Below are 24,484 nucleotides of genomic sequence, written 5' to 3'. Positions count from 1 at the left end.
AGTTGGGTCTATTGATCACTGATGCAGGTGTATGCAGGCCGTACCGTCCCGTGCTGACTGTATTCTTACACTGAAGCAAAGACATAATCAAACCACCCAAAGACAAATTGTCTCCTTCAGCCAAAGCTATTCCTTCTCATACACATGGATACTTGGATCAGCAGAGCATGCATGCTTCTCTGTTAGAGTTGGGTAATAGGTTGGTGCCAGACATTTCTGGAGGCTAAAAACCTTGAACAAAAGGATTGGGCATGTTAAAATCCGGCTGCCGAGTCCATTAGAGGAATGGAGACCCTGATATGGTTTCGATGGTTGTTTCTGGTGTCATTTAGACTGTTAAATCACTGAGAGAACACCCACAGCATACGCCCAGCAGACTCTGGAGATGGATGCCATACACTGTATCACATCTGCCCTCCATTACCTCTAATGGCCTCCGCTGAACGTATACCAAGTTTCTCTAGCAGGAAGCGGGATGATATAGTGCAGTCAAAAAGGCAAAAAGATATACGCTGAATATGTCCAAAAACCAATAATCTATGGGAGTATTCTAGTTTTTAGTCCTCAATCACTCCTAAGGTGAGATTGTGGGTTCTCACTCCGTGCATCCAAAATGACTTAATGGAACTTCATCACGTGGCCTTGGTGCCATTTGCCTCTATACTATGTACAACACTGCGCTTGGAAGGAAGTGTATGGACCACAGTCATTTCCCAGACAACCCATTTATATATTTATTTTTTTCTTGCTGTGAATAAGTCTGAATTCCTCCAAAAACTGAGCTGTACATTATTGCTACCTTTTTCCATAATTTACTCTTCTGATTCTCCAATCTTCTCTGTACAGGAGGTTTTCTAGTGACACAGAGAATGCTGGACATGTTCAAGCGTCCGACTGATCCACCAGAGTATAACTACCTGTACCTGCTCCCTGCCGGGACCTTCATTGGGGGCTATGCTGCTGCACTCAACAGTGGATATACCATCGAACAGGTGAGGTTTCTTTTATTGGCCCCTGTCACCATTTTTATCAAGCAATTAAACAATATGGACTGTAGTGTAAGGGTGCAGTATCGTGTTCCGATTGGGTTCAGTTTTGAAACTTTGTGCACCCGGAACAGGGACAGGCTTGTGCCAATCGCATTTTCACTGACAAGTGTGAACGGTAGCTAGCACCACAAGTTTTTGCATATACACAATGATTCTTGCTACTGATTGCTTGTGCTGTGTTAATTGAAACGCCTATACATGAGGATCTTTAATCGTGTATATAGAAGAACATGTATAACCTCTAGAAGAGAACAGAACAAATGGTGCACATGAGAATAAGAAAATTTAGTTGTTGGTCCAAGTTTAATTGTCATTGTGATTTATTAGTGGTCTGACCACTGGGACCTCCACCCATCTCGAGATTTCTGATTTATTGGTGGAGTAGCATGTGTCCTGCTGCTCTATTCAATGTCTCTGTAGGAGTGTCGGGAATGGCCAGTTGCTGTACTCTTGCCAATTCCTTCAGTACCATAAACGTTGAATGAAGCAGAAGCGCACCTGCTCGACCTGCTCACATTCTCGTAATCATTGGGGGTCAGAGCGGGTAAACCCCCACCATCACATTATCCCTTGTCCTGTGGAACCAGATCCAGCCCCATCAATGAAATTTAGTTTTTTTTTTTTTTTTTTCATCCCATTTGACTTGCTGTGTATACACTTCAAAGAAAAAAAAGCAGATACAAAATCCATTGCTTATTCCAAACATGAACACAAATTGGACTTGGCCAATTTTTGTCATTTCAAAAAAAAAAACAATCTCCACCCCCCTCCCCCTCCTTCCCCGTTCCCTGCATCTGACAATCTAAGGAAAACAAGCCGAAATTCCTTGTAAGCGGAGCAGATTTCTCAGGGTCCTGTAAACATGTGAATCCAGATACTGAGCGATGCCTTTATTACATATAGGATTATATACAGTCTGCTGAGCCGTGCCAGGAACCCAGCAGACTGTTCTCCTCCTAGATGTATAAAAGTAATGTTATAGAATAAGTAGTGCAATAGTCATGTAGATGTGTAATACATGACCCTAGTTGCATCTGCTTAATATTGTGTACAAACGTGAGTCCTGAAGATGGCTGATTTATAGATGGCGCAATCAGTCACCCTTAATACTATTAGTGTGTTTATGTAACCGGCTGATATTTAATACCTAGTTGGGCCAGTACTAGATTTTTTTCTTTTGTTTGTTTTTATGAAAATTTTAAACTGTGAAAAGTGCAGTTATGATCCAACTCGAGAGCTCTTGCACATCTCTGGATTGGGCTTTCAGGATGAAGAGTTTTTAGCTCTCTGCATTGTTTTTCCCTTTCCCTTTGCTAGGAGTAGGAGCTGTATTAGGATTTTGTTTGGAAACTTAAAGCAGTCATTCAGAGCTGAGGGGAGAGGCTGTGGAACAGTTCGTTACAAAGAGCAGAAAGCTCTTCGGGCTGAGACCCACCAAGAGCACTTTCAGGGGATTAAACCGTATGTGATACCCCCTTTGGAAAGAAAAGTATGAGCAGCACAAAGTAGGCATCAATCTGTTTGTTTTCAAAGTTTTGGCATTTTCTGTTTTAAAAGTGTTTGACAAAAATCAGAGGTGAAGTGGGTGGATACTAATATCTGTCAGTCTATGCCCTCAGGCTGAGGCTAGTTAGCTTGCCCACAGATCCCATGATGCCTTGAGTTCTCTCTAAGTAATTTAGCTTTGTATCTATTTAGTTTACCACAAATACATCCAATGAACCCTGCACCGTGCACACACAGGATGTGTAAAGTGACCAGTCTAGCAGCGTCCATCACATGGAGGAGCAGGGAACATGTAAACCAGTTACATGCAATCTATAGCCTGTACTGTGTGCGCAAGAATGGTGAATAGCTTATCTACACACAGCTGATATTGCCAATGACAAGGTGGAGGAAGGTAGTAGTGAGAAGAGCAGAGACAGACAGAAACTTCTGTAGAATCAGACTGGGATGGAGGGACTGATTGGGAACAGGGGAGATCTTGTACCTCATTATTCTGTGCAGGAGACATCTGCATTCACTGTTCTGAACACTTCCAACTCTGCTTCATACACTGTAACATGACCTCTTCTCCTGTTAGCAGGAGGCAGCAGCTCCTCCTCCTCTCCTCCCGGGAAACAAAGTGGTAAACACAGTACAAATTCATAGATCTTATCAGCACATGGGGAGGAGGCAGACATTACAGCAATGACGTAATATGAGGGCTATAGCAAGGAAACTGCTGCATATAGGTACTAAAGGTAATAGGCAAAGATGTTTTACATCCCAAGAGCTATTGATTTGTGAAAAATAAAAAAAAACCTTTACAGTTGCTCTTTAAATATTAACTTTTCACCATTTTGCTTCTTCTTGCTACACACACAAATATTGCTACCCTTCTGTCCTAGCACTGTCTGAAGTTTATTATGGTCAAAACTGATGAGGGATTCCCTTTTGATTAAAAAAAAATAAAATAAACGGTCCTTGCAGTCTTTTCGTTGGGTATTCAGTTTGTGACTGCCACAGCCGCTCATGACCCCAGTGGTAATACTTGTATATAGGGTGCATGACCACTAATTCTCGTCAACACTGCAGGACTTGTTAGTGGGCCCCCATATTTGCTGAAATGATTGGACTGTGGTTTTTCATAGTCTTGGCACTTGGCATGTGCAGTATAACCCTGCTGACAAGATATCCGCTTCTACAGTAGGCAGGTTAAAGGCCACAAAAGGGGTTTGCAGAAAAGTCTGACGACACATATGACAATAAAGCTGCCTAAGGCTGGGATTACCGTAAATTCCTCCAAGAAATGGTTGGCAATGAATTCTAATGCCTCGCCTTTGTTTCAGATGATGTACCTAGGTTCTGGTTTGTGCTGTGTTGGTGCTCTTGCCGGCCTCTCCACTCAAGGCACTGCCCGTCTTGGTAACACTCTGGGTATGATGGGAGTTGCTGGAGGAATTGCGGCCACCTTTGGGGCACTGAAGCCGAATCCTGAATTGTTAGCTCAGATGTCGGGAGCAATGGCACTTGGTGGCACTATTGGTAAGTACTTGTACTAGCTGTTATGTCTTTTTTTAAATTTTTTTTTATGGACCCATAACAAGAGTTATAATGTCACATTTAAGTATGATGGTATTTGGGGATTTTTAATTCATTTGGAGATTCATCTTTAGTTTCTGAAGTAAAACTGTTCTAGTTGCCCATGAAAACCAATCAGAGCTCAGCTTTCATTTTCCTACAGCTGTTTATACAATTAAAGCTGACTCTAATTGGTTGCCATGAGCAACTAGAACAGTTCTGCTGTCAGGCACTTCTGATAAATCTCCCCCTTTTGGAGCACATGTTTGCATTTTTTTTTTTTTTTTTTTAAATTTGCTGTTGTGATACATGTCTTGGAAAGATACTTTGTCAAACTGCAACAGACACACCCATCGGATAACTTCTTAAGACCCTGGCATAGTTGCAAAAATGCCCCCAAAAAGTCTTGAAAAACCATAAAAATGAAAAAAAAAACTGATCAAAATAAATATACATGTCCCCATTTGTTTTTTTGTTTGTTTTGCGTTTGGGTACAATTTTGAGAAAGTCAATGCCTCACTAGTCACCATTTTCTGGTTTTTCGAAAAAGTTAAATTTTATGCACACTCTCTTTAAAGGACTCGCCCAAGCCTAAAATTTCCTCCCCTATTCTGTTGCTAGAGGATAAATATGTAATCGCTCCATAATTTTGCTCTATTCATGGAAAATAATGGCCTCGGCCTGCCGCTCCACCCATTAGGGAGAGCAGGATTCCTGTTCTCTAGATTGGGGAGGGTCCAACAGCCTGGGTCGCAGTCAGATTACTTTTTATAAACTTGCGACAACCCCTTTAACATTTAGTCAATATCAGATTGATGTGAGACAGAAATAACACCACCATGAACAGCTCTCTATGAATTAGTGCTCTACTTTAATCTTCACAATGGTCATAGATGCAACAAGACGCATGATACTATAGATGCCGTTCCCCACCTCTATATTGGGGACAAGGGCCTGCTAGCCCCATACACACGGAGGGGTTTCATTCACATTAATGATCACCTGGTACATTGCTATTTGGGAGTTCAGCATATACTCCTCTATTGTGTACAGTCGGAGCGATCTGTCCTGTTGAGGCGGCCATCTTTGCTAATTTATAAACAGGAAGTGCAGCCATATTGACACCCCATAAATTGCTGTTATCTGTAAATAGAACAGCCCAATAGCTTTTTACCTAGATTTCGGGTTGGACACCTCTTTGATGTTCAGTCGTGTTATTCTATTGTATATTGACTAGTAATCCTCTGTAATGACGGCTGCTCTGGGTGGAGGTGACGTGTATTGTACACCATGGACCTGTGCGATGTAAAGTCATTTTCAATACAAATATTAATTTGTCTTGACAGGTTTATATAAAGGACCCTCAATAGCGTCAGGGTTAGTGCCGCCACTCGCACCAGAACGGGCCCCCTCCTCCATTATCTCTATTATTTTATTGTCTGTCTTGTCTCGGGTTGATGCTTTGAAGTAATTGAGAGTTATTTTAAGAAGGAGCAAAGTTTTCCAAAACGATTGCCGCACGCCTCCCTTCCTGCCAGGCATGTTGCTGACTTGTTGGTGGCTAGAGAGCTGGAATGTCGTGTCTTTTGATGGCATGATCCCTGAACAGGCCTTTTATCTTCAAACGGCAAATAATCCAGAATGCTGAGCACGTTGTCGGGTAGCACAGCTGTGCTGGTTCATTCGTGGATTTCATAACACGTATATTACAAGTTGGCTGCAGAGCTAACAATCTGATTTCACCATATGGGACACACACGTGCGCATCAACTTTGCATCAATTTTGATGATCTAGCATGGTGGCTCAGGGGTTGGCATGACTTTCTTAGAGGATTGAATGAAAATTTGTACCAGATTGGAACACAGACAGACCAGCCCGCTACGTTATGGAGGGACATGGTCATGTGGTCCATGTCGCACCACCTATGATCAATCTAGTCACTCTGTAATTTCTGGTTTTGTTCTGTAAACTCTGAATTATATTCTACTATGTAAAGATTTTAATGATATCAAAGTGTCACATAGACACACAAGTACCGGTCTGCAGGGTAAAGACTAACATTATCTCGGTTTTCTCTCCAACAGGTCTGACCATTGCCAAGCGTATCCAGATCTCGGACCTACCCCAGCTCGTGGCGGCCTTCCACAGTTTAGTAGGTCTGGCTGCTGTCCTCACTTGTGTTGCAGAGTACATGATTGAGTACCCACACTTTGCCACTGATCCAGCTGCCAACCTGACAAAGATCGTGGCCTACCTGGGCACATACATCGGTGGTGTCACCTTCAGTGGTTCCCTTGTCGCCTATGGAAAACTTCAAGGTGAGTGTTCGCCGCGTCTTCCCACAATTACTTAGTATTCTCCTAATAGATTTTCTTTAGTAAAGATACTACTTCCGTATTCCTGGTAACAATCACTGGGGCTCCAGGTGTCCTATATGTGGAGATCTGGGAGCAATTTTCCTGTACACGGTTCACTTTGTGTTGGTTTGTAAGTGCAGCGTGCGCAATGTAGAGCTTGCGATCTGGCGCCATACAAATCTCTGTCTTCACTCTTGCCACCCAGCTTTTTTAAGTTCTCCAGCCCCTTTAATGGCATGTGTGCAAATTCTGAAAATAATCCTTGAATTGTGTATAGTGGTTCCCAAAACGCTGCCATCTGTTTCTTTTAAAAATAAGCCTTTTTATTCTTGTCTGCTCATGGCGGAAAGGGTGAGATTTGCAGTGTACTAGGAGGACATGCCTAATACCACAACACAGAAAGGATCTGAAAAGAACAGGGTTATAAATCCTGATAGGACAGGAGTCAATGGAGTTCTGGATTGCTTTATTATAAAGAGGCAGCGGTCCAGAAGGCAAAAAGAAATCTGTGATCCATGTGCCATTCTTTCTCAGGCGATAAAGGGGATCCTTTTTGGTCTTAACATATGATGAGTAGATTTAAAGTGAAACTATACGTACAACAAAATGTTCTAAATGTATAGTGCAGGTGATAATGGTAAATGCCATTTCCCCCCTACCATCGAGCATCTCATGTCATGTGACCAGGGTGATGTCATTTAAGGTCCTTTACCCAGTAACATTTGCTTGACCCAGTAACATCTACCCCCTGTATGTATCTGATCACATGGAATTACAGCATGCCTTTCCCCATCCTCCATGGAGGCTGCTGTGAGTTCATGTGATCAGATGCATACGTGAGGTAGATGTTACTGGATGACCTTGCCCTAGGGACATGACATAAAGTTATCAAAGATGTAACAAAAATCTCTGTTCCAGCAGTTTGACACTGCTTTTTCTACCCATAATAATAAGTTGCTGAGCTGTATATGTCTGTAGGTTGAATATTGGAAAATGGTCTCTAAGTACTTGTTCAATACAGCAGCATGTCCTAGGAGGGAGACCTGTCAATCAGTAACAAGGATGAGGGCAATGCATGTGAGTTGCATATAAGTTTGCAAACTGATTTTTTAACATGGCAGCTTTGGAAAGGAATATGAGTAATGCTTTGTAATCATAGTTGTCTTTTATTAAGTGTTTATTTTGGGTGGGTTCATTTAAATTGCAGGTATCCCTATGTAAATCGGGCTTTCTGTCCTGTATCCAGTGACGGCTGAGAGATAAAGGAACCTGATAGTGTCTAATGACTTAAAGGGGTTTTCCCATTTCAAGAAATAAATGTTAATGTTTGTATAATGAAAAGTTTATACAATTTTCCAATACATTTTCTGTATCAATTCAATTCTAGATCTCTGCTTGCTGTACTTCTGTAGAAAGCTTCTATGTTTACTTCTTGTGGACAGAAAACTCACCTTGCTCACACAGGTGCACGGCTCGCTATATCACACAGCTCTGATTACTCTGATACTAACGAGCGGTGCACCTGTGTGACCGGGGTCAGATTTTGGTACAGAAAGTATATCGGCAAATTGTATAACTTTCCATTATACAAACATTAACATTTATTTGCCGAAATGGGAATATCCCTTTAACTCTTTATAGATGGTCCCTGGATAGTCTAATCTCCTCAGAGAAATGAATCATGAAGGCAAGTATTCTCTAGGTATGGAAAGAGTTAATCATTAGCCTTCTCATCTGCCTGAAGTGGGATGATCTCGGAAGGTTTTCAGTATAGCGAACCGGGTTGTCTTGTATTACAAAAATCAGCCCCGTTTATTGACCGTACCAGATACAACTTGTGGGCAAAAAATGGTGCTATTTGGGGGATAATCGCACCCAATTTTAACCTTGTGCAATCCCTTAAAATTCCCGACCAATGTAAATTCTTTAAGCACTTGTGGTGACTGGCCGGTGAACCCTGATTCAGTATAAATAGCCCTGCATGTTATGTAATCTGTACAATAATCGATAATAGCTTTTCTAAATTGTTCCAAGCCGAATAACTTTTGGACCAGTTACGTTTTCTTGGCAGCAGACGAGGCGCTCTGTTAGCATAAACCCCCTGATAACGGCTTGTATTAAGCTCATCAATTAAGTACAAGATACACATCTTGCAGATAGATCGGGGGCCCCGGACGGCTTACTCAGCTCTGTCCAAAGTCTGTGGCGGCCTGCGCTGCCAGATCATATTAAATAACCCTTTCCCCATAGACCATGCTGAGGGTTATTACCTCCTGGCTGGGGCTGTACACTGCGTATGTTGTGTGCTGGGTAATAAAGTACGTTTTATCCTCCTCAGTCGTCCACATTGACTTTTGAGTGTAAATTCTTCTTTCTTTTTTTTTTTTTTGCTTTGTGGGTGGGTTGTATATTCTGTATACAGGCATTTTGCATATCCATAGACCCAGCTCATGTTATAGACGACTATAGAATGTTCTTTTAGAAGCTGCTTTTAACAAGTGGTTGGTGGGAGTCTCAGGAGCCCTCACTGATGTTTATATATTTAAAGGAAATCTATCGTCAAAATCCATCATGATAAACCAGGGACACTTACTCATAGACCCAGGTACCGTTACTGTTGCAATAGTCTTATATTTGTTATCCATGGCCTTCTTCCCTCGAAAATCAACTTTTATAATTCTGCTAAAATGCTATGATGGGCGTTACCAGATGTCCTCACTGCTCTGGCTTCAGACTGTGCAAGGAGTGCTACCCCCTCCGCCACCTGCTGTAATCTCTTAGTGGGAAGAATTAAACACTCCTGCACATTGTAACAGCCCATGAAGCTACAGCATGGAGCTGCTCTGGTAAGATCCCCTGTGGTCTTCTGGCTCATTAGCATAATTTTGATCTTTTAGAAGGTAAGAATTTGACCACAATGACAGTTCTTGAGTTCCTTGTTTATCATGCTTGATTAGGATGGAAGATTTCCTCTAAAACCTGGATTATCCCTTTTTTAAAGGGGTTGCACCAAGTTTGATTTATTAACTTTTCTCCCCTACCCACAAAGTAGAGGAAAAATAAGTAATTGCTGTGGTGGCGACCATGGGGACCCCCACCGATCATGAGAAAGTTTTCACTAATTGATGATAACGCATCCTACCACTCAATTTAGACCTATGGGAGAGTCAGACATCGACCAACTCCGCACTCAGATATCTTAGAGATATTTGAGCGCCGTGCACAGCTAATTCTGATGCTCCCATAGTATTGAATGGGGCGACATTTGCTCGACTATCAGTTAGTGAGAAGGGTGACCCCTTTCTCATAATCAATGGGGTTAAGTAAATGGCTGACCATGGCCTAGAACAAGGATGGTGAACCTTTTAGAGGCCGGGTGCCCAAACTGCAACCCAAAACCCCCTTATTTGTCGTGAGGTGCCAACCAAAAATCAGTAACTTACTGCTCCCTGTTTGAACAACTTTCAATCATATTGGCCTCCTGAGGACAGCAACACCGTAAAAAGATGGAAAATTTTCATTATTTTTGCTTCTTTCCAGTTTCCCTCTGTACACAGAGAAACGTGGGGCTAGCAGGAGGTCCTCCAAAAATAATCCGACCCTGTCTAATTCTCAATCTTCCTAAAGTCCCAAGTAGCGAAGTAAATATCAAAATATGACTGAAAGCAGCATCTTTTAAGTTGCTTGAAACTGCAGGAAAATTCTTTAAGTCTTGTCTGGTGTGCTGGGGTGATGGCCCGGGTGCCCACAGAAAGAGCTTGGAGTGCCTCCTCTGGCACGCGTGCCATAGGTTCGCCACAACTGGCCTAGGATATTCTTAAAGAATCTCTATTCCGGCCCTAATTGATGAGCATTTTTATGTGTTGTCCATCTGAATGTGTCTGTGAAGATGGGGTCATCTTTATAAGATCACTTTTGGATTTTTGGTCATGGCAAGGTAACACGTGGTTCTGGCCCAGAGTCTTTCAACTCTCTACAGAGTGTTTTGACCTTTATGATAGCACCGCAGAATCTTCAGCAGAGCATCTACTCCTGTTCCCCACCATGGCGTCTCCTAAACACAGATCCACCAACTGCAGCTGGCACCGGCGCTACGGAAAGGCCCACGTGTTGTAAATTAATCAGCTCTTGGAAAAGTTTTCAGAGACAACACAAGAACAGACAGGCTCCAGAGGTATGAAAGGCAAAGGAGACCAAGTTGGAGTTTCCATAGCTTTAGCTTTATTTGGGGTATAATTTCATTTTTAAATTCCATCTGTACTGAACCATCACAATAATGTAATTTCCCCAAATCCCATATAGCTGAATAAATACCGTGCCCAGGGCTACGCGGGCTGGATGCTCACTTTCTGATGTGTTATTAGATCAGTGGTTCAAAGACTTGAGATTATATTAATGCTAGACTTGAAGCACGAAATGTTACTAATAGGAGAAAAAGTCCAAAAAGATGAGGAAAAGAGAGAACTGACATCTAGAAACTGGTTGTGAGTAATGGAAGGGAATTGGAGAAGACACAAGAAAATTAGTTGGATCCTCCCTTGGTAATTGCTGGTGGGAGGACTGGCCCACCAGAGGATCAGCAGCTCTGGGTGACCCAATACAGCTCTTGTCCAATCAGAGCATCCTGTTCATATTATGTAGATGTGTATCCAAGCTCTTTTTTTTTTTTTTTTCAATTTCTAGGAAGAATATTAGAGGAATTAAAAAGCATTTATATCCTAGAATTCTAGATTCTGGTGCACTGGTTTGGAAGATTTTGTCAATGCACACATCAAGTCTCCGCCCCTCTGCTAGGAGTCACTGATGTAGAAGCTTATGTTTAAATATTACAGCAGTTACTCATGGAAGGGATCTGTGCTATGTTCAGGAAAGAGATCTCATGCAAAAGTGCACCAGAGTGCTCCCGAGTGCAGCTACAATCCTGGAATATAAATGCCTTTTTCACAGTTCTGCTGCTACTAACTACACACAAAGTATGGTTAAACAGCTATCTAGGGACAATACCTTACACTGTGCAGCTTTTTATTATCAAAACTCCTGGTAAATTTTCTTTTAAAATAATTTATAACTGTGATTGCTCTTAAAGTGTCTTTTTAATATTTGCGTTCATCCGGCTTTCCATTCTGTGCTCTGTATTGTTTTAATATCTTTCCAAACTGCTGGGATGTGACCCGACCTCTTGCCCTCTGTATAGAGCTTCTATGGAATATGGCCCCTGATTTTGATGTTTTTTTTTTCCTAACCAGGTATCCTCAACTCTGCTCCACTGCTGCTGCCAGGACGACACGCTCTGAATGCTGGTTTACTTGCTGCCAGTGCTGGTGGTATGATCCCATACATGCTGGACCCAAGCTACACCACCGGTCTGACTTGCCTGGGCTCTGTGTCTGCCCTTTCTGCTGTTATGGTAGGTCACTTTCGCTTTGTTTTACATCTTCTTGACCGAATGGGAAGCAGACTTAAATACATTTGTAGTGAACCTGTCATCAGGATTCACATTTTCACCTAATGAATGGTGAAGCTCTTTTTTAATGATAATTTGCAATCTACTTTTATAATTAACATAAGTGGTTCTATTTACTTTTAAAAGTTGATAAAAGTATACATGGCAGCAAACAGCATCAAGTCACATCATTACCTGCACACTTCTGTTACCTCCTACCACCTCCCTCATTTTGACTAAGATGTTTGCAGCGTGTGGTCAGTTTTAAGCAAATCTACCAATTGAAATCCATTATGATAAACCAGGGACACTTACTCATAGATCCAGGCACTGTGACTGTGATCTTATATTTGTTATCTGTGGCCTCCTTGCTTCTAAAATCAACTCTCAAAATTATGCAAGTGTGCCTGAAGGGCTCCTGGTGGCGTTCCCCGAGCCCTTCAATGCTGCAGCTTTACAGCCCCCCTTTCCTCTTCTTGATTTTAAGGTTACTGCAGCAGAGGAAGTCTTGCCACACACTGTAGGGGAGGCAGTTTTTGCACAGTTTAACAGCCTGTGAATCTACAGCATGTAGGTTCTATGGAAACTCCATCAGGGGGCCCCTCTGTCTCCATTAGCATCATTTTAAAAGTTGATTTTAAAAGGAAGTTGATCAAATATAAGAAGATAACCACGGTCACAGTGCCTGGATATGAGTAAGTGTCCCTGGTTTATCATGATGGATACACATTGTAGAGGGAGGAGGAAGTAGTAGAGTTGTAAGGACAGTGTGCAGATAATAATAATTACTCCTTACAGGATGCGTTTTGATGGCAGGAAGCCAAGTAATGGCTTCCTGCCAGAAATGTTAATTGTAGAAGCGGTTGGGGTAGTAGTTTTAAACAGAACTGTCAAGTGAAAGTGAAAAATCCTGATGACCGGTTCCCTTTACCTTTTTAATGTGGTTTTCTACCTAAATTTAGTTCCGAGCCTACATGAGACATAATAAATCAGTGTGTGGATTTATTTTCCTGATAATGTGGCATGAAATCATGATGTAGGCCAATGCATAATTTTATAGCGTATAAGTGATGCAGCCACAATAATTGCTACGCTCTACCTAGTTCTTTAGGTCTGATGTAGGTGGCAGGAAAACCCTATAAAGAGCATATGGGAACATGTCGGTAGCTACCGGTGTAGGGCCCTGCCTTCTGTAACGTTAAGAGTCGGAGATTCGGGTTATGATTTATTCTATGACTTGTCTGCGTTTGCCCTAGGGGGTCACCCTCACAGCGGCCATCGGAGGTGCTGACATGCCCGTGGTCATTACAGTCCTGAACAGCTATTCCGGATGGGCCCTGTGTGCTGAAGGATTCCTGCTGAATAACAACTTACTGACCATCGTTGGGGCTCTCATCGGTTCCTCTGGAGCGATCCTGTCTTACATCATGTGTGTGGTAAGTACATGAGTGGACTGCTCGGGGTAGTATGGCCAGTCCTGCTCAGCTCTGGAGAACAAGTGTAATGTGTTTTTTTTTTAAGTATTTTCTATCTGTACCATGATTGGCGCAGCTCTAAGGGGTTAACGAACCATAACATTGGTGGCAGATCAGCTGAAATCTGTCTGGGGTGAAAGCTGTGTCTAGAGTGGTATTGTTCGGAATTTTGGAGGCTTCAGGCCATGTAATACTTCATGGGCATAGAAAGTATCCAAATCAGGAGGCTGACGCTTTGGTGGCTCTGATGAGAATAATTGCTAAGTTATTTGGATAATACCCCTTTTCTGTGTACTATAAGGGATTTTGGCTATGATGAAAGGACAAGCAGGTTTTGAAGGCTAAAAACTTCCATTAGCGCTTCCGTTATTTGTGAAAGTGGTGGAAACTGACTCCAATGGAAGCCATTAAAAATCCACTGACATAGATGGACATTAGATGGACGTTAGACATTTGTAATCTGTCTGGTTCTCGGAGTCGCTTGTTTTTTTGGGATAGTATTTGTAGAAAACATAACAGGTAAAAATAGGTAAATGAGTACCATCTGCCAGAATTTACACCATTAAAATTGCAGCCCCCTCAGGTAGAGGGTATGAAATGCCATATTAGAATTCTGAACCTTCGCCCTTCTACCAAAAAAAAAAAATCTCCTGTGAAAATGAGGCGTGTAGAGGCCAATTTTACCAGAGATTAGTCAATTTGAGTTCTTCAGGAACTGGCAAAAGAAAACCACTTGTGAAGGAAACAGCTAGGGAACCACATATTTGGTTCTTTTAAAGTGGATTGTTCAATATGAGGGGCATTATGAGTGACGGGGGGGGCTCAATATAAGGGGCAGCCTTGGTGACGGGGGGTGCTAAAAATGAGGGGGAACTTGGATGAGGGTGAATATGGAATGGGGGAAGAATATGCAGAATTTGAGGGGGGCCTTAGAGGTGGGGGGGGGGGACCAGAATAGGAGGAGCCTGGGGGACAGGAACAGAATACAATAGGGAGCCTGGGGGACAGGTGTAGAATATGAGGGGGGACCTTTTTTGAAGGCGAAAGAGGAACAAAAGATGTGTTGAGCTAAGCATAAACTGCATGCTCAGCTCAGCACATCTTTTGTCCCTCTTTTGCCTTCACAAAAGGTATGAAGAAATGCAGGTATGTTAGGACCCCCTTCCCACAGACATGTTTCCCTTTTTGCTTAAAGGGGTATACCCATTACGGCAAATTAATGTCATTATTATTTGTATGATAAAAAAAATACACAAAGTATATTGGAAAATTGTATCAATATCTGGTTCTCTAGATCTCTGTCCACTGGAAATAAACAATGAAGCTTTCTATAGAAAGACAGCAAGCAGAAGTGGTCACCTGTGCTGGTGCATCTGTGTGACCATGGTCAGATTTCTGTCCACTGGAAATAAACACTGAAGCTTCCTATAGACTGACAGCAAGCAGAGATCCAGAAATCCGTGAGGAATCTAAACATAGTATATAGCAAATTTTGTATTAATTTTCATTATTCAATTATAATTATCCCATTATTATTACTTTCTGAAATGGGACAACCCCTTTAAGGCTCTAGAAGTATAATTTCCCATGGTAATCCTAGCCGCTAAGGAGCCGTATACTACAACTGCAGCGCATTTGTATCTCTGCTTAGCAGACACATCTCTACATGCAAAGTTCTATTCATGTGATCAATGCTGACAAATATTTCCTGTGTTCTTCTTTTAAGGACCAAACCAATCTAGTGATGGGGTCACCCACCTTAATCTGTAAAGTGGTTGGGGTTGCTGGATGAGGCCAGAGGCATCCATTGCCTCAGATGTTAGAGTAAAATGGGCTCTTCCTGTTAGTAAACCACACAGAGAGTAGAAGTAAAAAAAAACTTCTCTGCTCCTAAAGAAATGATTATTTCAAAGGAGCGAGTTGATGCAAGCTTTAATGAGTTAGAGAATCCAGTAAATCTGCAGCCTTTAATGGTTCCCCCAGCAGATGGCTAAGGGGTTAAACACAGCGGCCCGCTTTGATGTCACGAGAGGGTTTGATGGGCAGGGGAAGCATGTAAATTAGGAAATTGAGGGGATCTGCATCAAATTTGTGGCTGTCTTCTATATTGTGTGCTTTTAATCAGTGTCATCTTTAATTGGTTTACTTTAAAGCGTACAGATAACACGTTTGTTTACCTCCGAGTCATGAAATGGTCTTGCCCTTATTTCTCGTTTTTCTAAACGGCTCGATTTGTGCGCATCAGTTGCTAAATCTCGTAAAAATGTAAATAACTGGCATTCATGTAGGTTCGCTAGGCTTTTGTGTGTGTATAAAGTTGGTTGATTCTTGAGTATATATTAGTAGCAGCCGTGTCCTCCGTTTACCATCATGGTGACCTGTGTGGAGATTGCCCTGTCCAGCTACAATCCTGGAATATAGAAGCATTTTTCAGTCATGCTACTACTAACGCACACCTAGATCGCCAGGGCCAATACCGAACGCTGCTTTTTATGGTCATAACTGCTGACCGATTCCCTTTTTAATGTATATTTTGAGTTCTATACGCTGTAGTTTTTCTTGTTTACAGATATGACCAGTTATAAAATTTAAAATATTTTTGACATGGAGAATATTAAACCAAGACATTGCTGTTAATAAAATACAAGATGGAAAAAGACATTCTAGAGCGTCCTGACTTGTGACATGTTTCGTGACTTTCCTTTGTTATTCATCCTAGAAATTCTTTTAAAGGGGTTTTCCCACAAAAGAAAATTCTCAAATTTAAAATTTGTGGTGTTTAGACAGAGATCATTTTTAACCCCCTTACTTTACAATTTTACCCAGGTTTATTGCTGTTTTAGCACCGAACACTCCAGTGTGGGCGAGGACTCTCTAAGCAGACGCTTTACGATCCATCTAGTGCTGTGAGATGCTTTGTGCTGACAATGTGCTTAGATTATCAGAGTACAAGGTTTATATACACTTTCATTTGGCTTCTGAACATTGTACTACCGGTAATATCTGACACACAGAGAGGGATGAGACAGATCAGAGATGAGATGCCTTTTGCACACTGTCAGCCCTGCTAGATCTCTGTTCTCACAGATATTTTCCCACCTCCCCCTTTCCCCGGATAACCTATCTGGCTGTAGCTTGCAGCTTCTCTCTCCCCACAATGTGTTGTTAGCTGGCAGGAAGTGAGTGTCTAAGCTCCTCCCTGGACTGTAGGGGGTGGGACTAGAGGCAGAGAGAGAGAGAGTAACTCTGCTCCAAATCAAAGATGGCTTCCCCAACACTAAGTCAGAAGTTACAGGGTCAACTGTAATTATGTACAGCAGGACTGATGGACAGATTGGAAATATATCTGTGAAATGCTGCATTTTTGTTAATAACAGAGGATAAGAAAATAACACGTTCTCTAATTCAGAGTACATATAAAAGACACTTGTCTTTGTGGGAATACCCCTTTAAATAAGTGACAGCGTAGTGTTACCATTATTTTTTTCAAAAGGATTGTGTCTACATACAGCCTGGAATCACTGATCAGTCAGTGCCAGCCCATGTAAAGACACAACTCCAATGGCAGTTATGGATAGATTTCCAGGGGAAATAACAGAGGAATGTTCTATTATGGGGAACAACAGATTTCCCATGTTTTCTAAAGACAACCAGTGTCTGTTCTAATTTAAATGTCTTTTGTTAATCAGTTGATGACATTTGCCATATACACTACATACACTTATTGATTCCTAGTGTTGGCCCTTCATCCACTTGTACCAGTTCAGTCTAATTTTAGGTATTTTGCACTTACTTGTGCTTGTCTTTGTCTGTATATACATGGCAGATGTATTTTATATAAAAGGATGAACTGATGAGCAGTGGGTGCGATGGTCATTGGGTTTGTGCTGTTTTACCAAGAGACCCATGACGTTATTTTGGAGATCACGGAACCATGCTGAGACCGTTATCTCCTCAGATGCTTTGGTATGATGTGATCCCAGCATCTGAGAGGTTACGTTACAGAGTGACTCTTCCGCAGGGATATTGATACTTTGCTAATGAATCCTGTCTGTGGTAGAATTTGATGGTCAATTGGTTATTTTGTTGTAGACTGCAATACATGGGAGCATCTTGTTCTCAGATTGTAAGCTCTTGTGTCGGCCCCTCATCCTCATAGATTGTAAGCTCTTGTGTCGGCCCCTCATCCTCATAGATTGTAAGCTCTTGTGTGTCCCCCCCCTTCCCCCTCATCCTCATAGATTTAAGCTCTTATGTCACCCCCTTCATCCTCATAGACTGAGGATGAGGGGGTGGCACAAGAGCTTAGTCTATGAGGATGAGGGGGTGACACAAGAGCTTACATAGACTGTGAGCTCTTGTGTCACCCCCCCCCCCCATCTTTATAGACTGTAAGCTCTTGTGTCACCCCCTCATCCTCATATACTGTAAGCTCTTGTGTCACCCCCTCATCCTCATAGACTGTAAGCTCTTGTGTCACCCCCCTCCCATCCTCATAGACTGTAAGCTCTTGTGAGCAGGGCCCTCCCTCCTATTGTTCCATATGACCGTTTGTACTCATTATATTTGAATATGTCCCCAATGAGTTGTAAAACGCTACAGAATATGATGGCGCTATATAAATAAAAATTATTATTCTAAAAGTTTGTGTGAATTAACAGCTGGGTTTGCTAGGCTTCGGTGAGTCCATACACTATAGGTGCTACCAGAATCAAACGGTCTAGTCGTTACACTGGTCCTTGTCATAGGGGTAACAGCTATTTATTTCTGGGAAGAATAAAACCTTTTTAAAACCCCACACAGGATGTTCCAGCGTTGCTTTTTCACATTGAAAACAATCACTGGCGAAACAGTTGTCGTGGAAGGTGAACGGTATATTGCTTTAGATTATTAACTGTCCGTCCATGTCGTGATTGTAAAATCTGTTTGCTCCGCCTCTGGGGTGGAGCTTACATTGGAGCAGGCAGCTCATTGCCCTTCAGAGATGTTTAAATACTGATATAAGCTCCGCCCAGGGGAAAAGGGGGCAAAGCTAACATTGGAGCTGGGAGCATGTCGCTTCTCTTTTGGAAGATTTACAGCGGAAGGGTGCAACATAAAAATATGAAGACAAGTAGGGGGCAACAAGATGAGATGGGAGCATAGAGAGCAATGTGCTCAACAGAGTGAAGGAGACTGTGAAGGGGGCATAGAAAGAAAAGTTTTTTTTTTTTTTTTACAGATATGATGAAATTGAGGGCATAGATATCAGACTGGGGAAACCTAGAGAGATGGGGACCAGAAATTGGAAAATCGTGATTAAAATCGATAACTGGGCCAAAATTACTTTCCCCCAGTGAGCTTTTCTTTAACAAACCCATCCATGCCCTAGTGAATTTGCTCCATCTTATAAAATAGTAATAAATCGGGACGCTTCCCTTGATATCAATTAGATCCCTTAACATGAGGCTTCTATAAATTTATGGTGACAATGTAAAAATTTTCCCTTAATATCCGGACATCGCTGAATATCTTCTGTCTATTTCAAGTGCTTTCCCGTGTTGTATGTGACATTATCCGTCTCCCCCCTGTCCTGGGCAGATCTCTCCACAGAGGGGCAGCAGTCAGACGTTACATAACCAGCTCCGTCAGAGCGCGGCCCCATCGTACAGGATTATCTACTGGAGATAATCTTTTGCAGATGAGGAGGTGACAGTCGAAATATTTTGATTGCTCCGGCATTCTTCTTTGGAGAACATTTCTTATGGCAGGCTGGATGCATATTTGTTGTATTATCCAATGCTGTGCGTGTCTGGGGAGACCTGGGGCTGGGGACTCCAGTGTGTTTGGCACTTTAGTGTCTGATGATGTAGACTCGGAGTGATTAGATGTGTATAAGCAGATAATCTGCCAGGTCAGTCTGAGGCCACAGCAAGTGTCTGAGCAGGGTTACATATTTGTGTGGCTCCCCTGCCGCGCACACGATACCATGTTTTATGTTTGTGCATGACCTCACTAATAAGACATGACTATGGTCTGATGTGTTCTTATCATGTAGTGAAGATTACAGGGATTTGTGCTCATGCATAGAAATGGTTATCAATGGTTGGATCAATCAGTTGTTGAAGAATCCAGGAAAGTTGGGTGTTCATAGCGCCCTGTTGCAAAAGGGACAACGTGTTCTGCTGAAGTAGGGATAACATCCAGTTTATTCTTCAGGGTAACGGCTTTAAATTTCCTCAAGAGACGGAAGAATCTCCTTTACTTTACTGATGATCTAAGTTTCCAGAAACTGAGAATAGATAATGAGGTCTTCTTCAGGTCTTTGAAAATGGATTTATTATTCCAAAGACCTGAAGAAGACCTCATTATCTATTCTCAAAGACCTGAAGAAGACTGCATTCCAACATCCAAAACTTTCTTTTCTTTTAATGTAACCAATATCTAAATAAGTGGATTTTATTGAAGGGACTTTCCATAAATATCAAACACGGGGAAGGGGGATTTGGGGCAAGAAGTAAAAAAAAAACCCTGAACACCTACTTTCATACTTTTCTCAGGTCCTCCTGTAATTGTATTGATATGGTACTTCTGTTTTCAAGCCAGTAATCTGCTTCGTACTTTACTTCCTGTGTCGTCCTTTGGTCCACTTATTGCGTGAAGCGGGCCTGTGAACACTTCCAAAACTGGAAGAACCAAAGCAAAGTGGGGTTTTTGCATCTAGCCGTGCCCCTGTGAACACCTAGCCTTCCCAGCTGCGGTCTTCATCTGGTTTATCCGACCCAAAGTGGGACAGTAGGTCCCAGCAGAAGTTGATGGAGCTACAACCGTGTTTGTAAATAATCAGAGGTTGTCGACAACCCCTTTAAAGCTTGAGAGTCTCCACTGAGTCTTTTTGGAAAATGCAGCAACAGTCTGACTTAGCGATGCCAACATGGACGTCGCTGCTGTGGAGGCAGATTATATGTAATACCATTCTTGTTTCTTTCATATTTTCAAGTGTCCCACCACCCAGAAGATAGGTTAGGAATAGATTAGCCAAAACTAGACCACGTACCTGGTGCCCTCTTATCTACTTGGGGTCTTTGTTCATTTATTAACGTCCCCTGTCGGGTCTAGTATAAGATGGCTGCTGAACTCTTCAAGGAAAGCTACCTCTAAGTCTCATTTACTTCCCTCTGCTACCCTGAAGCAGGACCTCATAGGGGTCGTGTCTATAAACGTCATACAGGCGGTCCCCTACTTAAGGACACCCGACTTACAGACAACCCATAGTTACAGACGGACCCCTCTGCCCACTGTGACCTCTGGTGAAGCTCTCTGGATGCTTTAAAATAGTCCCAGATTGCAATAATCAGCTTAAAATTGTCTGCAATGAAGCTTTATTGATAATTATTGGTCCTATTACAGCAAAAAAATTTGAAACTCCAATTGTCACTGGGGCAAAAAAAAAAAATTGTCGGGAACTACAATGATAAAATATACAGTTTCGACTTACATACAAATTCAACTTAAGAACAAACCTACAGTCCCTATCTTGTATGTAACCCGGGGACTGCCTGTATTAGAAGAGTTTTAGAGGTTCTCCAGTACACAGGATAGGGCCTAACTTGCTGATCGTGGGGGTCGCCGTGATGGGACTCGCGGATCTTGAGAACGGGGGTTTTCTTTTACCCCAGTTGCGCTCATGATGACCGAAGCAGCCAGTCGTGCATGCGCCGGCTGCTTCGTTCATCCCTGTGGCGCTGATGGAAATGGCAGAGCTCTATACTTGGCAGTCTTCGTCAGCAGCATAGGTAATGCATCGGCTGCTCACTTTATCTCAAGCCCAGAGGTACAGCGGACCCCCGTTCTTAAGATCTGTGAGGTCCCATCACTGAGACTCCCTAACTTGCTTTGAATGGAGAACTCTTTTTAACTACTCATGCTTATTTAAAGTAAAATAATAAAAAAAAAATAATCTGGTTTTGAAGGTCGTAAACACCTTCTCAAATATTTGAAAAAGTTCTTTGTTAAATTGTTTGTCCCTGGAGATATAGACCACGCACGATGGAGCTTGTTTCTCTGGTGGACCATCCCTGTACAGATGGACCTTTCACCACTGGTTCACACCTTAGATTTCCACCTCTCGCTTACTGGAGGGTTGACACTTTTAAGAAAGCTTTTGGCTGTGGTTGATGCTCCCTTATCCGGTTGGCCCTGTATTGTGCTACCTGCGCCTTGTACTGTCGCTATGCTCTTCTGTACGTTCCCTAGAAGAAATAATTCCCTGCCTAGAAAGGTTTTGATTTGTAGTAGCTCAGAAGTCGAGACATTTTTGAGTGTAATTTTTGAGAGATTAGTGTCTTCGGTGTTTTGTCTACTCTCATCCCTTTTGAACTGTATCAAAGTAAAATCGCGTTAATACCCATTTATGCCACTGGAGACTTCAGCGTGAGAGAAGGGTCTCCCAAATACCTCACATACCAATTACGACTGCCAGTCACAGACTAAACACGATCCTTGTGTTCCTCAGTTCTGAGGGAATAGTTGTCATCTTGTGAATCGTCGTATTGTTACTTTTCTGGACTTTTGTGTGAGATCTGTGGGGGAGTTTAACGTAAAGACTGAAGAGGCTTTAGAATATATTCAGTAAGATCTTTTATTTTCTTTTAATAGGCTATGAACCGATCCCTCGCTAATGTCATCCTGGGGGGCTATGGAACCACATCTACTGCTGGGGGCAAACCAATGGAGATCACTGGTACCCACACAGAAATCAACCTAGAGGGCGCAGTGGACTTGATCAAAGAAGCAAATAACATTATCATCACACCAGGTAATAAAATATAATGGGTGCACTAACTTGTTCAGAACTTGTTATTAGGTTCTTTCCCAATAAGCGGATCAGAACCTCTAGTGATTTACCTGTGGGCAGACGCACTAGAAGTGTTGGATTTCCTTGCAGCGCCACCACAGGAAAAATTAAGCATTACATAGTCCCAATCCAAAACTTTTTGAATACACCCTCCCGACAATGTTTCCTAAGAAAAATGGATTTTCTAAACCTGACCACCACCACCAGTTTACATATAGTCCTAAATCCAGTTCATGAATGCCCAAATCTATTAAGGAGGTTTTCCGCAGGTTGTTTATAGTCCCATTTCTATAGAATAGTTAATTAATGGGGTTCATGCCCCATTTTAAATAGAAGATGTGTCCGAGCCCTCCATTCGTTGTGCCTATTGAAGGTAGCTGTCGTCACTAGTCCCATTGACTCTAAAGGCAGGACCACCCATGACCACCCATGATCTGGCTCTTATCTTATTCTCTCCTGAGAATTTAATTGACATTACTTTATCTTTTGTTTTCACTATTGAACTATAGGTTATTATACAGAATCCTGTGTTAGAATATGATTTATCATCAACTCTTTTATATATGCCACCAGGGCATGTACCAGCTCCAAAAACCCAAACCTCATTGAGCCGGAATCTTTAAAAAGTTTCTTGACAAACCTCTCTTTTTACTAAAAAATTCAGTATAAATTCAACTCTTATGCAAATTAGTTTCTATTAGTACACCAGAGGTGTGGCTGTGCTTAAAGGGGTGTTCCCACGAAAGTAGTTGGTTTTAACGTTTCCAGCTTCTCTATCATTTAAATCCATCATGATAAACCAGGGACACTTACTCATAGATCCAGGCACCAGGACTGTGGTATTTATCTTGTATTTGCTCTCCATGACATCCTCTTTGCATCTAAAATCAACTTATAAAAATATTTTAAACAGCCAAAAGTGCTCTTGGAGGGAGGGTGTTACCAGACCATGCTCTGGCTTGACAGGCTTTTATACTGTCCACCTTCCCCTCTACCTCCTTCTGCTTGCTGTAATCTCACACATTGAGGGGGAGGGGCTCTGGTAATGTCCCTTACTGATTAGCAAAATTTTGACCGTTGATTTTAGAAAGAAGGAAGCCATGGATAATAAATATAAGATGGTTACCACAGTCCCTGGTTAATCATGATGGATTTTGATTGTAGATTTTAGATAAAGACATATGCGTTAAGTCCCATTGTCATGAATTATTCACATGTTCATCGTTGTTTTGCAGGTTACGGTCTTTGTGCAGCCAAAGCTCAGTATCCCATTGCAGATTTGGTAAAGATGCTGACAGAACAGGGTAAAAATGTCAGGTAGGTATATATTCTCACCAGTCTTCACAAATAACAGCAGCTCTGCTTTTTTTTTCGCCATTTTCTCGCCTTATCATACTCGTGTTCCCCTTAATAAAATTGTTTTAAAACTTCTTCTTTTCTTATAAATCATTGTGCCGTTCCTCTAATATTCTTTCTGGTAATGTGCAGTACTGTGCAAAAGTTTTAGGCTACGTAAGGATTCGTTCATAAATCGAAATGTTAAGGGCTTTTTTTTTTTTTCTATCAGTCTGAAATACATGCGTTTTTATATGTTACCATGCCTTTTGGTTTAATCACATTTTTATCATTGCTGGCAGTTTAATCAGCTACTTTAACATTGGGACATCGCTTCTTACACTTCCAGCAATGAAGAAAAACACTTTTTAAAGTAACCAAATGCATGGTGTACGCTCAACATATATGTCGGGAAAACTCCCTCAGCGTTTACATTGACATGTAGTGGCAAATGGAGGCATAGTTTTTGCCTCTGTCTGACCACTATACATCAATCAGGCAAAAAAGGCAGGATGGAAAGACGAAGCAAGGTACTTCTTTTCATCCTGCTCCTTATGGCAATAGAAGCCACTGCCACTTCAAACCCCCCCGTATTCAGGGAGGGGGGCTTTTTTTTTTATCATTTCATAACGTGCAAAGTGAATGAACAAAAGAAAATTGAAATAAAATTTTAAAAAACCCCTCAGTACTTCTAGATAGTCTGTGAAGGAACTCTGCAGGGATGTTGTCCCACACATCTTGGAGAAGTAAGCACCTGTGGATGAAATATTGCCCTCACTCCTTCTGCCTCTTCATGTAATCTTGGACAGATTTGATGATGCTGAGATCTGGGCTCTGGGGAGCATTTAAAGGGAACCTGTCACCAGGGACCTCATTTTTACTAAAGATGGGTTACAGAAGCCCATTACCACCTGCATTGCACATC

General features: G+C 42.0%; 1 protein-coding gene across 1 annotated transcript in view; it reads left to right on the top strand.

Moving 5' to 3' along the window:
- Nucleotides 1-24,484, top strand: part of NNT (nicotinamide nucleotide transhydrogenase) — a 74,502-nt gene that overhangs the window by 34,767 nt on the left and 15,251 nt on the right. Inside the window, exons 13-19 of the mRNA XM_072136421.1 lie at nucleotides 847-992; nucleotides 3,881-4,076; nucleotides 6,198-6,431; nucleotides 11,717-11,877; nucleotides 13,170-13,349; nucleotides 22,026-22,185; nucleotides 23,460-23,541. Coding sequence (XP_071992522.1) covers nucleotides 847-992; nucleotides 3,881-4,076; nucleotides 6,198-6,431; nucleotides 11,717-11,877; nucleotides 13,170-13,349; nucleotides 22,026-22,185; nucleotides 23,460-23,541 — 1,159 coding nt within the window. The remainder of the gene's footprint in view (nucleotides 1-846; nucleotides 993-3,880; nucleotides 4,077-6,197; nucleotides 6,432-11,716; nucleotides 11,878-13,169; nucleotides 13,350-22,025; nucleotides 22,186-23,459; nucleotides 23,542-24,484) is intronic.

The sequence above is a fragment of the Engystomops pustulosus genome, chromosome 1 (assembly GCF_040894005.1).
Source record: "Engystomops pustulosus chromosome 1, aEngPut4.maternal, whole genome shotgun sequence".
Lineage (NCBI taxonomy): Eukaryota > Metazoa > Chordata > Amphibia > Anura > Leptodactylidae > Engystomops > Engystomops pustulosus.
Note: the sequence above shows the minus strand (reverse complement) of the source record. Positions and strands in the feature narration are given on the sequence as shown.